Below are 14,553 nucleotides of genomic sequence, written 5' to 3'. Positions count from 1 at the left end.
CTAGAGCACCAGCAGTCCCAAGTGACTTTTCTCCTGTCCCCTGCTGCCACAGCCCGAGGGTTCTGGGAAGCAGACCTGTCACCGTTCCCTAGGTCTGTGGGTAGGCCGTGCAGCAACCTTGGGATCTTCTCCTATTGGAGAGAAGCTGACCTTCCCAGACCCCTCAGGTCCCCAAGCAGATCCCAGGGCCTTTTAGACTGTGGTAGTGACTTTATTATCCCTGTCCAAGGCCCCTCCTGCCCCAGCACCTGGCAGGGACTGGCACAGCTACGTCCTGGGAACAAGATTGGTCCTGAGGGGCAGGAGCCCATCCACCCATTCGCAGGGCCGGGCCAACAGCATCTGCCACAGGTGCTTCTCCTCAGGGGTGGAGTCCATCCATGGCACCTGAAGCCCATAGCTGCTGCCTGGTGGGCAAAAGGTAGTTTCATGGGCAGGCACTGCCCTCCCCAGCAATCAAGATGCTCAAGCAAATCAAAGTACATTAAGCACCTTTGCCAAGGGGGGGGGGAATCTTTGACATCACCCCATGCCCTCTGTTCCCCTCAACCCTCTACCACCTGAGTGACACTTGGGCATGAGGACCATCAGCTTTCCAGATACACAAGCACCCATCCATCCTTGGTACCCTGATTACCCTGGGCCAGCACATCCAAGTCTCCCCTTTCCCTCTCACCACACAGTCAACCCTCACTGCATCTCTCCCACTCATCCCTCCCTCACTCTGCCTACCCAGACTTCACTTTATGTGCCCTACCCCCTGCATCCATCTAGTCTCCCTTTGGTGCCCTCAGCTTAAGTCTCTGTGCCCTGCTCACCAGTGCCCAGGCTGAGGCGAGTACCCCCCAGCAGGCGACTGCCCAGGGTACCATAGTCCCAAAGGGATAGCTCCGCACAGGCTTGGTGCAAGTCATCGAATTCGAAGCCGTCATAGACCATAGTGTGGTTGAAGACTGGGCTCAAGCTGCGGCGGACGACCCTTGTCCTTTGGCGGCTGGTTCGGCTGTCATCCGGCAGCACTGAGCTAGGGGGACAGGGTGGGGAAGTGGGCCTGGCTAGGGGCAGCAGGTGATTGGTTCACAACAGGTAGCATGGGGGTGGGAGGGGGAGTAGCAGGGAAGTTAAGTGGGGTACTCTCACCACTGTATGTAGCTGTCCAGGGGCCCTGAGCGAAAGGGGATGAGGTTCTGTGCATCCTTCACCCAAAAATGCAGCTCTCCACTGGGAGGGAGCCCCGCCCCTGCACTCGCAGGAGAGGAGACAGAGCTCTGGTTATGGTCCGATGGCCTTCCTCCCCACCCCACCTGAGGAAGGGTCCCGTTAGGCTGCACCCCTGTACTCCCAAGGGGTGTCACTGCAGCAAGGACTCCCTCACCTTCTGCTCCAGCTGGGATGAACTTGAGGGCCAAAGACAGCTGCCCCCTGCTTGGGAGCCCGTCCGGGGAAGGTGGGGCCTGTGGGGAAAGGAGGAGCCAACAAGGGTGGCACCTGAGAGAAGGAAGCTTCAGGGGGTGGAGGGCTCAAAGGAGTAAACATCAGGTGGTAGGACCAGAGAGGAGGGACCACCATGCTCTGGGGCCTGAGAGGACAGAGCTTGGCAGACTGGAGTCAGAGAGGAGCGAGCTCGGGGAGATTGGGGCCAGAAAGGTGGACTCTTGGCGGGGTAAAGTCTGAGATAAGAACCCTTGGGAAGGTGGAGGGGAGAACTCCTTCAAGAGGAGGTATCTTGAGAGGGGGTTTGGCCGAAGGTCTCTTGGATGAATGGGGCTCGAGAAGGGGACTTGAGAGGAGAGCTCTCGGGAAGGTCGGGCCAAAGAGAACTTTTGGGAGGGTGGGGCTCAACAGAAGGGCACTTGAAGGATTGAAGCTCTAGAGAGGGTTTCGTTGCGGGGGGCACTGAGAGGAGAGATCACTAATGTCTGGGACTTAAAAGGCGGTGATTATGGGAAGCTGAAGAGTCTGGGGCCCAGACCTGAGAGAAGGAAGCATCTGGGAGAGGGACGTGAGTGGCTGAAGTGTCAGGGTAGGTCTTAGCAGAGGGGGACCCCGGGGAGTCGAGTCGTCAGGGAGTGGGTGTGGAAAGGAGGCTGCATTAGGATTTGGGGACAAAGATGACGGTGCATCACGGGGTGGAGGCATAGAAGGGGGTACATGGAGGGGTGTGTTTGATTGGAGGAAGAAAGTTGGGCTTGAGAGGAGGAGGGGCCAGAGGAGGGAACCTGAGAGAAACACTTGTCAAGGGGCGGGACTTGAGAGAAGGGAGCATCAGGAGATTGGACAGTCCAGAATAAAGACTCAGAGGCAATATCAGGGGGCGGGGTCCGAGAAGGGTTGGCATGGAGGCGGGGCTGAGAAATAGGGGCAGAAGGGATCAGGCATTAGGGGAGGAAGTGATAAAAGACAGGCTCTGAAAGGCAAGGATCCCACGTAGCGGGGGAGGGAGATTTAGGGGGAGAGTCTGGGGGGAGATAATGTGAGGCGGGCCCAGAGAAAGGACGGCTGAGGCTATTAAGAAGGTCCCGGTGGGCTGGTGCCAGGGCCCAGGGTCTCCTTACCCGGGGCTGCAGGGGCAGCCAGGCCGACTGGGAAGTCCAGTCCCACGTGCCCAAGGGCACCTCGACCTCGCCCAGGAAGAGGTTGCGGCCGAGGCTCTCGTGGTGCCAGACGGAAAGGTGAAGCACGCGGCCGCCAAGCTCCGACTGCTCCACCGAGTACTGGGAGCCGGAAAGCCGGGTTAAGGATGTTAGGTGGCGGGCACCACTTTGAAGGGTAGGGGTGGGTCCCTTTTCAGCCACGCCCTTCACGGCCACACCCCTCCCGCTTTGGCCCCGCCTTTAACGAGCTCTTCTGGCCTGTCCTTCGAACCTCGCCCCATCTCCTCCATCCTCAACACCCTCTAAGCTCCGCCCCTTTCCCCCGCACCTCAGCCCTTCAAGTCCCACCCTCAGACCCGCCCCTCGACCATTCCCATCCCTAACAAGTTACCCTTCCCCGCCTCCAGAGCCTGGCCCAGCTCCTGGCCCCGTTCACTCGGCCCGGCCCAACCCTCCTGGCTCCGCCCCTTCCCTCCCTCCGGGGCCAGCTTCTTGCACTAGCTCCGGGGCCCCTCCTCACCCGCAGGATCTCGTTGAACACCGGGTTCAGGTTGCGCTTCTTCACCGCGGTCTTGCGCTTGCTCTGCGGGGACTTGTCTGGGAGGAGGTAGCTTTTCACGTAGCTGGGGAAGAGGACGCGGGGCAGGATTAGGGCCCAGGAGAGCCCAGCCTCGGTTCGCGCTGAGGCTCCCCCAGCCTCTCCCGCCCCCCACTCACGGGTCCGAGCGGCGCTTCCGGGCCGGGGCCAGCCCCTGGCACTGAATCACCTGCACCCTCAACTCCCCGGGGATCGGCTGGTAGAGCAGCGAGAACTGGATGGAGCCGCGCACGGGCACCGCGCCCGCCTCGCCCTCGCTGTGCAGACTCAGCTGGCTGCCGCTCAGCTGCGGACACGACGGGGCAGTCAGCGGCTCGGCGAGGGCACAGGCGTGGGGAGGGGGCTCAGTGAGGGGCAACGGGGGCCACGGGCTGGGCAAGGGGGCTCAACGAGGGCACGGGCGGGGCAAGGGGGCTCAGACTAGGGCACCCAGCTAGGGTACAGTATAGGGAGGGAGCCCAGAGAAAAGGCGCCCTATCAGATAGGGCCAGGTAGAGATCAAGCCGAGGTCTGTCCCTCCTCAAGTACAGGACCCTCGTCCCCGCCCCTGTCCCTTACCGTAGAAGAGCTGAGGCTGGACACTGAGGAGCTACTGCTCAGCATGCGGTTGAAGGGGGGAGCGGAGCCCCGCCCCGGGGAATCTAAGGACTCCTCCTCCCCATTCTCCAGGCTTTGGAGACCATGCTTACCCTGAAACGGGGAAGGAATAATGAGGGGGCAGAGGAGTCATCCCCGGATTAACTAGGCTGCTGACGTCCCCCCCCTTCCCTGCCATTGCCTCCCGGAGAAGCCCCATCCCCTCCCTTTCCTCTCCAAGCCTCCTGGCCCCTTACTTAAGGGGACCCAACTCGAGGGCCCCGAGAGCACGGACTTCCTGCCCTGGGGCTCCTGAGAGCCCAGAGCTCTGAGGCAAAGGAAGGTGGCGAGTGAGGGAAAGAGGTGCCCCAGGCCGTGCCCTCCGCTCCACATCTTGGGAGTAGCCTGCTGGGAAAGCTCCGAAAGTCAATCCTGCCTACCTGAACCAGGGGAGGGTTGGGCGCCTTCTCCTTCTTCGCCTTCCCCTCCGGCTCAGGTTCTGGCCCCAGCTCCGGCTCCGGCTCCGGCTCCGGTTCCTGGACCGCTCTGGCTCTCGCCTCCTCCTTTGCTCCCTCCTCCTTCTTCTTTTCCTGTTTCTCGTCTTCCACTACTACCTCCTCCTCCCAGCCCTCTACACCGGAGCTGGGGTCCGTACCTGGAGCTACGAGGAATAGGGCAGGATGTAAAACACTCACCCACACCCCACCATAGCCCTCACACACCCCCGCAACACACAGTACTACCACCACCCCAGCTTAGCCCTCCGAACCAAGGTAAGTGATTGTTCCAGCCTGGACACCTCCAAAGCTGAGAGACAGCTCTTCCTCTCAAAAAACAAACAAAAACTTTGTGCAAAAGCTGAGCAAGTTCGGGCAGGGTGGGCCATCCGTTTTGGGTCTCACCTAGAAAGTGATTTTGCCTTTCTTTATATGCCTAGCACTTAGCACATAGTAGGCCCTTAAATGCTTGTTGACTGACCAACACTTCACACACATACAGCGATTTATTCCAGGGAAATTATATAGTGTTTGCACATCTGACAACCTCAAGTTGGGAAAGGGAGCCGGGGAGGGATGGCAGGATGTCAAGAGACATTTATTAGAGCATAGAAATTTAGAACTGGAACAGAGCCTTAGAACATAAAATGTCCAAACTGGGGAGAAACCTTAGAAAACAGTATCAGAGCCAGAAGGGCTCTTAGAACATGGAATGTCTGAAATAGGAGAACCCTCAAAATGGAATTTCAGAGTTGGAAGGGCCCTTAGAACACAAACTGTCCGAGGAGGAAGAGACTTCAGAACATGGGGTGTTACAATGTTGCGTAATAATGACAAACATGTAGCTGTCAGTTTAAGGTTGGCAAAGCCCTTTACATGATTGATTTCCTCTGCATTTCACAACAATCCTCTCAAAGTGTCATGCCTGATTTAGACAGGAAACCAGCTCGGAGGGGCTGTGACAAGCCCTTGGTCACCAGGGGACGCCAGAGTCAAGAAGATCTGATTTCAAATGTGACCACAGATTGGACCTGTGTGAGACACTAGAGGTGTGACCCTGGACCAGTCCTGTAATCACTATCTGTCTCGGTTTCTTCAAGTGTAAAGTGGAGATCATAACACCTACCTCCCAAAGTTGGCTTGAGGATCACATAAGCACTTAATAAATGCTTCTGTCCTTCTTTCTATGGTCCCAACTCTAATATTTGACAAAGGCATAGTTTGGGTCCGTGGACCTTTCTAGCTCCAGCTCCAGTACCATCCTATGCTGCCTCTTAGTTCCAAGCCTTTATCACTCAGTATTGTGTAGTACAGCCCTCTGTGTTTGTCTTATCTCCTTAATAGATTGCAAATTCCTTGAGGATAGAGGACATTTTGTGTCTCTCCCCAGCAGAGTGTTCTGCACTGACACGGAACCTAATACATATTAACTGATTAACTGTCAGGACTCTAATATATAGAAAGTTAGAATACAGGTCGTTCTACCCGGAAGTTACCTCAGGGCAGAGAAAAGCCTTGATCCATCTAGTCCAGAGGCCCACAAACCCAAAAAGGTTCAGAGATTTGAGAAGGGTCTGTTATTTTAAAAAATCTTTCTATAACTATTTTAATGATAACTTAAATAATGTCTAAATTATTAGTTTCCTTTGTAATCCTTCTTATTTTTCACATTTAAAAATCTTATTCTGAAAAGAGATCCAGTGATTTCACCATACTGCAAGAGCGGTCCATGGGACAAGAAAAGGCTGGCTTACTGCTGCCGCTGTCTCTTGCCTCTCTTTATACTGAGGAAAAGAATAGGCAGTGAGGAACAGCAGCTTTGGCCTGGCCAGACCAAGCTTTAGCTCTGACTTGGTAGCCTCTTTTCATTGCCTTGGGGATATGACTTCCCTTGGGGGCAGTGGATAGAGCACTATGCCTGGAGTCAGGAAGACCTGAGTTCAAATCCAGCCTCAGGCCTTGGGGAAAGCCAGCTAACTTCTTTTTGCCTCATTCATCTGTAAAATAGCACCTACCTTCCAGGGTTGTTGTCGGGGGAAAATAGTGTTGAGCACAGTTTCTGGCAACACAGTAGTCAGTATATGAATGGAGTCTTCCCTTATCTTTTTGGCTCTCAATTTCCACACATTTACAATTAGGAAGGAGGATTTCTATTTGCATGCTTTCTCAGTTTTGACAGGCTTTAAGTTCCCTCCCAGCTCTGACATTTTATGTTCTAAGGTCCCTCCCAGCTCTGACATTTTGTGTTCTATGATCCCTTCCAGTTTTGACATCCTGTGTTCTAAGATCCCTTCCAGTTTTGACATCCTGTGTTCTAAGGGCCCTTCCAGCTCTGACATTCTGTGTTCTAAGATCCCTTCCAGCTCTGACAATCAATGAATTTGTGAAAGGTGACTTACCCAAGGTCACACAGCTTTAGTGGCAGAACTAGAATTAGAATCCAGCATCCCGACTCCCACTTAGGATCTCTTCCCTTGAACCAAGCCTGGATTTTCCATTTGCTTTTCCTAGTACCAGTCCCACCTACTTCCCCCAGTATTTTCTTTCTTTGGCCCCTCCCCACACACACAAGGCTGCTCACCTGCCTGAGCCTGGGAGCCTGAATCTTCCTCAGCTGGGGCTGGGGCTGGAGCCTGGAAGGACAGAGAAGAGAAAGGCTGGGAGGGTGGTGGGGGTGAGGAGGAGAGAGTGAAGAATAGGAGATTAGAGGTCAGATTTTGGTGGCTATGTCCTGAACCTGAGGGTGAGGCTGAGAACCCTGAGCTGTGGGACCAGTTTAGCCTGTCCTAGACTCTTCCCACTCTCATTGAACAGCTTGCTTGACTCCCCCTTAGGGCTCAGGCTGACCTAAAGCTTGTGGGAGGAGGTGGCTGGGAGCCTGACTCAGGACCTTCTAGGCTCAGCCCTCCTGGGCTCCAGTCCCACAAAAGTCCAACCCTAGCCCAGGGCAGTTCACCTCCTGCCTGAGTCAGTTGATAAATTGTGTCCCATTCACCACAGCTGCATCCCCAGGGATTCTACCAGCTCCCCACTCACCTCAGTTTCACTGCCCCTCTCTGGGGTGGACACCTCCAAGGAGAGCCTGAGACTGCAGGGAAAAGCATATCAGGGAAAGGACTCTGGTCTTCTGGGGCTCTCAGCCCCACTGGTGCCCCAACTCGTATCCCCTAGGCTCCCATCCCCTCTTACCTGGAGCCCACCTCCTCCTCCTCAGGCTCTCCTTCACTCCCCAGCTCTGGCTCACCTGTGCCAAAGTAAGGGCCTCAGTGTTCCCTACCTCCAATGTCCTTGTAACCACCAGATGGGCTAGGTACAATGTTCCAGTCCTCCCAGCAAACACATTCTGCCCCTTATGTTTAGGTCAAATGGGTGCAAGTCCACAGGGACAGTGTGGATGGATGACACAGTGCCCAAGAGGCTAACTTCATGCTAAGCCACAAGAAAGACCAGGGAAGGGTAGGAGATGTGTTCCAGGCTAATCAGGGATACGTGGCAGGGGCACCAAGGCCCACAAGCTGGGGACCCAAATGCCTACTTCCTGCCTGGCACTGTTCAGAGACAGTGGGGTGGGGCTCCAAATGGAAATTCCTAGGGGCCTTTGGTCCCTGGAGCAGTGTCTCCTCACCCCTGGACCTCTTCTTCCGGCGGATGGAGGCTCGAACAAGGTCAGAACCCAGGCGGGCATGGCGGTGCCGCTGGGAGCGGGCATCTCTAAACCAGTCACCTGTCAGGGTCTTTAGCTGCCCAGGGTCCACCAGTGATGCTCGAAGCTTGCTGTGGAGATGTTAACATGGGCATTGATTGTTGCTGTCCCTGCTAGATTCTTTAATGCCTCAGGCTTGGCAGCTCTCCCTAAATAGCTGCATCCCTCTCTCCAGCCCCCACCTCCTTCACCCTCACCTCCTCTCCCCTTTTCCAAGGCTTCTTTCCTTGGTTATAGAACCTTAGAGCTGGAGGGGACCTCAGAAGCTCTCTACGACCCATATGCAACAAGGGATCATGGTGTCTCTGCTTGAAGACCTCCCCTACAAGGCAGCCTGCCCCACCTTGGACAGCTCCCACCGCAGCTTAGATAGGCCTCTTTGAAAATTGTACTGCAGCTTGCTCCAGGTTCTTCCCTCTGTACTTCAACGGAACAAGCTTAACCCCTCTTCTACTTGACACATGAGAAGCTGATTGGAACAGTGGATAGAAAGCTGGCTGTAGTAACAGAAAAACCTGAGTTCAAGTCCTAACTGATGTATCCTGGCTTCGGAAAATCACTTTTACTTCTTAGTAAATTCTTAGGGGTATCTAAAATTCAAAACAAACAACAACAACCTGTCTGTATTGGTCCCATGCGTCATCTCCCTCTTCTACTCGCTCATCAAACTGATCTTCCTACAGCTCAGATCTGACCGTCTCACCTTCCTATACAATTAGACAACAGTGACTCCCTATGGCCTCCAGGATCAAATATAACATAACAGAAAATCCTCAGTGTGATAATCATGAGAACAATAACCTACTAATCTGTATTTAGCACCTACTATGCACCAAGCCCTGTGCTAAGCACTTTACAGTTGTCTCATTTGGTTCTCACGGCACCCCTGGATGGTAGGTGCTACCGTTAGACCCCTGTTATGGCCTTTAAAGCCCTTCCTAACCAAATCCCCTCCTGCCTTTCCCTTCTTCTTACACCTTCCTCCCTGACCTGTACTCTCTGGTCCAGGGACACTGGCCTCTTGGCTGGTACTCACATAAGTCATTCCAGCTCCCAATTCTTGACATGTTCTCTGGTTGTTCCTCATGTCTGGAATCCTCTCCCTCCACATCCTTGCCTCCCTGGCTTCCTTCACATCCCAGTGAAAAATCCTACCTCCTACAAGAAGAAACTTGATTCTCCTTAAAGTTAGTGTCTTCCCTCTGTGGAATTATCTCCAAGTGATACTGCACAGGTCTTGTTTTTATATATTGCTTTGTGGTTGTGCCCCCATTTAAACCCATTTCCTTATATTCCCCAGTGCCTAGCATGATGCCCAGCACATAGTAGGCACTTAATAAGTGCTTGTTGACTGGCTTACCAGTATCGGATGTTTCCTCATCTGCCGAAGTCCCAAATGCAGGACCTGTCTCTAATCTACATGACAGCCTATCCTGTCTCCTCCCTGCCCCTAGTCACCTCTTCTCCAGGTCCTTCAGTCCCCTGGATCCTAACCACCTTCTTCTAGGCAAATTCTAGCTTGTTAAGGTTCTTCCTCAAACATAGCACCCAGAACTAGATTCCAATACTCCACATCATCAGAGCAGGGTCAAATAAACCTTTCTGAAGGTAGCATAGCATTAGCTGTTGTTCTCTGCTATGCCACACTGTTGTGCTTGTGTCCACTAAGACCCCTGACTCTCTTTCTTTCTGTAGGAACTAATCTTTAGGTCATTCTTCCCCATCCTGTGCTCATGGAGTTGATGCCTTGAACCTAAGCAGGATTTCATATTTCTCCATATTAAATTTCACATTATTTCATTGGGGCCATCGCTGCAACCTGTTGGGTCCTTTTGGTATCCTGACTCTACCATCTAACATCTCTCCCAGCTTTGTGTCACTCATCAGTTTTACGACTATTCCATTTATGACTTAATCCATATCATTGATAAGAATGTTGAGCAGCCCCAGACAGCCAAGGACAGGTCCCTAGGGACTACTCCTTTACAGATTTTCTCCAAGTTGACATCTGTACACTGATGACTACTATTTGGGTCATTTTTTGAATCACAAATCCCCATAACTGAATCATCATTTAAACCCACATCTCTCCATCTTGTCCACAAGGATAATACAACAGATGTTCTCAGATTTTTTACTGAACTCTAGGTATACTATGATCCATGAGATGCTTTGCTACTGTATGTTCTAAACTTCTAGGTTCTAAGGTCTCTTCCATCTCTGGTATTTCATATTCGAAGGTCCTTCCCTCTCTGACATTCCATGTTCTAAGGTCCCATCCAGCTCTGTCATTACATGTTCTAAGGTCCCATCCAGCTCTGACACTCCATGTTCTAAGGTCCCATCCAGCTCTGACATTCCATGTTCCAAGGTCCCATCCAGCTCTGACATTCCATGTTCTAAGGTCCCTCCCAGCTCAACATTCCAATATTTGAAGGTCCCTTCCAGTTCCGACATTCATATTCTAAGGCCCCTCCCAGCTCTGACATTCCATGTTCTAAGGTCCCACCCAGTTCTGACATTCCATGTTCTAAGGCCCCTCCCAGCTCTGACATTCTGTGTTCTAAGGTTTTTCTACACCCACAATCTATGTTCTAAGTGCTCTTACTGGTCTAACATCTTGTGGTTTAAGGTCCCTTGCAGCTCTTATGTTCTCAGAAGTTTTAATTCTCTTCCATCCACCTCTGATCCCTATTCCCTGCTTCCACCCTCACCTGACCCTTCCCTCCTCCAGTTGGCGCAGACGGGCATCCCTGCTCAGGACACTGGTGATGGCGTCCTGCTCCTCCTCAGTAAGGAAGCTGAGATCCAGCAGTGTATCTCCCTCCACTTCATACGCCATGGGATGGCAGGGCTGAGCAGCCCCCAGAACCAGCAGTGGTAGAGGGATCCTCCTGATGTCCTAGGCACGCTCAGTGACATCAGTTGGTAACAATGTCCAGGCTGCCTGTGGGCAGCTTTTCCCTAAGGAGATTGCTTGAAGATCAGGCCACTGGGTCCAGCAATAAGCCTCGCCTATCCCCCTAGGAAAGATTCCTATAGCTACCCACTCAGGCCCAAACCTAGCCCGCCCTGTGCCCTGGGCCTGACATGGCCCTGAGTCTCTGCCTCTGCTTCAGTGGGGCTGAGAAGGACAACAGAGGGTGTCAGTACAGAGGATGCCAGCAGTGGTAGGGTCAGTATAGACTTGGCAAACCTAAAGCTAGAAGATCCAAGGGTACAGACAAGTACACATTACACATATGCATACGTGTGCCCAGAAACACAGGCAAACATAGGTATGAATGTGGACAGGAGGGCAAATGCCTCCTCAGACAGAGGCACAGGGATGTGGAGGTGTCCCATGGGTACATATATGTAGACATTGGGCACATGGACAGAGCTGGCTTATAGAGAGGCAAGCAAGCATGCAGCAGACCCACATACACACATCCTCATCGCCATTGGTAATATACCCATGTGCACAGACCCAGAGATAGAATCACTTCCCCACATCCGTTCTGTCCCCACCCTGGAAGGCTCGGGCCCTGGGGCTCCCCTGCCCCCAACCTCTTCACTGATATGGCCTCTGCCTTCCTGTATGAGGCAACCTCCCCCAACTTCCTTCCCAACCTTCTTCCACACCCACCTAACCCCTACTTTCACCCCAAGCACAGTCTAGGACTCACTCCAATAAACGTCCCTGGTAGTGCTGTTCAGGGCTCCCCACCCACTCTCCCCACCCCCTCCTGGGCCCCTGCCTTCAGGGATGTCTCTGGAACCCATCTGTGCTTGGCAGGACCCCAGGGGCCATTCATGGCAGCTCTTGGTGCCAGGCAGAACACTGTCCTGTGACCTCATTCAGTGTGTGTGTGTGTGTGGGGGGGTGCTCCCCAAGGAGTAAAGCCTGAGGAAACAGCATGCTAGATCCTTCCCAGCTTCCTTGGGCTTGGGCACCAAGGTATCATTGCCATTCAAGCAGAAAACATTTGCTGTTCAATGACGGGGGGTGAGGGAGGTGGGGTGGTGGTGAAGGAAGGAGCCCCAGGGAACAGGTAGAAAGACAGACATAGGTGCCTGCTGCTTTGCCAGAGGTGGTCTCAGGATCCACAAAATCTTCCCCAGGCTCCCTGGCCTTCCCTTCCCTGCACTGGGGGTTCCAGGGTGTGTTACAGACAGCAGGCAGGTCTTATCCTGAGTTCTCACCCACCCACAACCCTCCCATCCTGAGTCAGCACCCAACATGCAGGCCCTAGGTTACTCCTCCTTGCTGTCTCTTCTGGAGAGGGAAGCTCACCCCCATCTCCCTGCTAAGAGTAGGGACCTAGCTCAGACCCACCAAAACTCTTGCTTTGGTTCTCCCCAGAGCTTGGCTGAGGTGGTGGAGGAGGTGCAGATGGTGAGGCTGGGGGAACAGTAACTTAAGGAGATGATGAAGGGAGAATGTCTTTAAAAAGAAGACAATAGTTCCTTTTGCAAATAAGGGTAGGGTGAGGGATGGAGGAATGATCAAATACACCAAGGGATTGGGGGGAGGAACAAGTAGAAGACCTAGTCTGACAGATCTCACAAGCTCAGTGCTGTTTAGGGTCCCCTGGGTTAGACAGACAAACAGATGGGCACATTGGAATTGGGGGACCCAGGGGAGAGCCTACTGCAAGGCCCAACGCTGTGGAACTAGGCAGAGTGGGGAAGGGCCTCTGGTCTGGCTAGCCCTGGCCTGTGTGCATAACGGATTGTGTTGTTCGTTTGATGCCTGGGCTGTTTGTATCTACTTTTTCCTTGTCAGGTGCTTTTGTCCCTGTGTGTCTGTGTCTGTGTCTCTCCAAGATGTCCACGGACTCCTGGGTGTGGGATGTTGTGTACCTATCTGTGAGGTGGTTTCTTTGAGTAGGCCAGGTTTCTGGGGTGTATATGGGACATGGACCCCTCCAAAAGGTCAGCTGTGTGTCTGTGTATTGCCTGGAGCTGGGCTGTATTGTACACCTGTGGCACAACCTTGGGTTATGTGAACTAGGACCTACTGCCAAACAGGGGAGCATTAGTGCCACCTGTGTGTACATGTGTGTGTGTTAGCAGGGGGGGTATCTGTGACCCCATGCCTGCCTGATGCCATGGCCATAGGAAAAAGGGGGCAAGTTCCCCATCCTTAGCTCCCTCTCCTCAGGTCTCTCTTCAGAACCAGTGAAATAACACACAAACCTAGGCATCTTTACCCTTCTGCAAAATCTGCAGGGCAGAAGTTCTAGACACATCTGTCTGTCTGATTGTCAGTCCTGGACTCCAGATCCACACTCTGTCCCCTCATTAAGATGGATTTCTCTAGTAGTTTCCAGGGGGGAGAGACAGAAAGGGTACCCCGAAGTTTGTGGAGGGCCTAGGGTGGCCAAAGAAGATAGTTCCCACCTGTTTCCTGCCCAGAGATGAGCACAGTTCCTCCATTGGAGGGCCCTACTGCCCCTGGGGAGCATTACCTGTCGGGATCCAGAATGGGGAGCTCTGTGGGTGACCCCAGTTCCTCTGTTGTGTTGGCTAGGGCAGACAGGGCAGCCAGATCGGAGAGAGAGAAGTAGCGACTGAGTTCTAAAGCTGACTCAACCTGGGGAGGAGGAAACACCTACAGAGTCTGCTGCAAAACCGGGCCTGGAGCCTGTCCCTACCTAGCCTGGACTCCCCACTCCCTGCTCCACAGAAAGACCTCTGCGGTCTGGCCAAGTGGGGCATCAAGCTGGGGGGCCCCAAACCCAGACACATGGCTCCTAGCTCCAGTCCTCCCTCACAGTGTGTGGCTTTGTGGAATTCACTTCATTTTTCTGGGCCGCAGTGACTTTAGCTATGAAATGGGCAGACCTAGTTTTGTCCTGCCTGCACCACTGGAAGGAAAGTCAGAAACTTGGTTAAGTATTTGTGTTCCCTTCCCTGAGACGTGCCTCTCTAGAGACTGGAGAAGAGGACAGAACACAGAGGAAGGCAACTCCCTTTACCCACTCCCCTCCAAATTCCCCTATCTCCCGAAAATAATTCATCCAAAAAAGTGGCTGAAACTCCCCTGGAGAGGCTCAAATGACCTCAGAAGTTCCCCCCTGACACACCCAGAGATGGTTTCTCACAAGAAGTAGTTGTGTTTCAAGGTAGGATGGAGGATCCCCTTGGTAGATGGAACACTAGACCTGGAGTCAGGAAGATTAATCTTCCTGAGTGAGAATTTGGCCTCTGACACTTACTAGCTGTGTGACCCTGGGTAAGTCACTTCACCCTGTTTGCCTCATTTTCCCCATCTGTAAAATGGGCTGGAGAAGGAAATGTATCTTTGCCAAGAAAAGCCCAAATGGGCCCATGGAGAGTCGGACATGACTGAAATAACTGAACAGCAAGTGTGAGAGAGACCACAAAAAGAGCAAAAGTTTAGAGCAATGGATTTGGGGGTCTAGCCCTGGCTCAGTTACTGTCTGGGTGACGTTGAGAAAATCATTATTTTCCTCTAGGCCTCAGTTTCCTCATTTGAAAAAATGAGAAAATGAGGGGATGGTTGTCAGAGTAAATGATCTCTAAGACTGTTCCACTTTAAAATCGATGATCCTACTGTGCCCACCTCTATTTGCAGTT

General features: G+C 53.1%; 1 protein-coding gene across 5 annotated transcripts; it reads right to left on the bottom strand.

The window, feature by feature from the left end:
- Positions 1-190: 190 nt before the first annotated feature.
- SYTL1 (synaptotagmin like 1) lies at positions 191-13,559 on the bottom strand. Of its 5 annotated transcripts, none has more exons than XM_072609506.1 (15): positions 13,422-13,559; positions 10,683-10,932; positions 7,891-8,039; positions 7,455-7,509; positions 7,302-7,353; positions 6,847-6,922; positions 4,209-4,429; positions 3,751-3,882; positions 3,312-3,478; positions 3,115-3,217; positions 2,556-2,714; positions 1,376-1,454; positions 1,141-1,240; positions 819-1,024; positions 191-407 (listed from the first exon to the last, which is right to left on the bottom strand). In XM_072609506.1, exons 2-15 carry the CDS (start codon positions 10,808-10,810, stop codon positions 268-270), a joined length of 1,767 nt encoding a protein of 588 aa, XP_072465607.1. In that variant the 5' UTR covers positions 10,811-10,932; positions 13,422-13,559; the 3' UTR covers positions 191-267. The 5 variants fall into 5 exon arrangements, with proteins under 5 accessions (XP_072465607.1, XP_072465609.1, XP_072465608.1 ...); XM_072609508.1 differs by having other exon boundaries at positions 6,847-6,898; XM_072609507.1 differs by having other exon boundaries at positions 10,683-10,991; positions 13,422-13,533.
- Positions 13,560-14,553: the final 994 nt, after the last annotated feature.

The sequence above is a fragment of the Notamacropus eugenii genome, chromosome 5 (genome assembly GCF_028372415.1).
Source record: "Notamacropus eugenii isolate mMacEug1 chromosome 5, mMacEug1.pri_v2, whole genome shotgun sequence".
Lineage (NCBI taxonomy): Eukaryota > Metazoa > Chordata > Mammalia > Diprotodontia > Macropodidae > Notamacropus > Notamacropus eugenii.
This window is presented reverse-complemented; position numbering and strand designations above follow the sequence as displayed.

Bases quoted from the DNA above. Each gene is read 5' to 3' on its own strand.
- SYTL1 (XM_072609506.1), bottom strand. From the start codon at position 10,810: ATGGCGTATGAAGTGGAGGGAGATACACTGCTGGATCTCAGCTTCCTT. The intron at 3,218-3,311 runs GTGAGTGGGGGG...CCTCTTCCCCAG, and splicing joins CGGAAGCGCCGCTCGGACCC to CTACGTGAAAAGCTACCTCC. The intron at 1,455-2,555 runs GTAAGGAGACCC...CTTTCCCCACAG, and splicing joins GGCTGCCCCTGCAGCCCCGG to GCCCCACCTTCCCCGGACGG.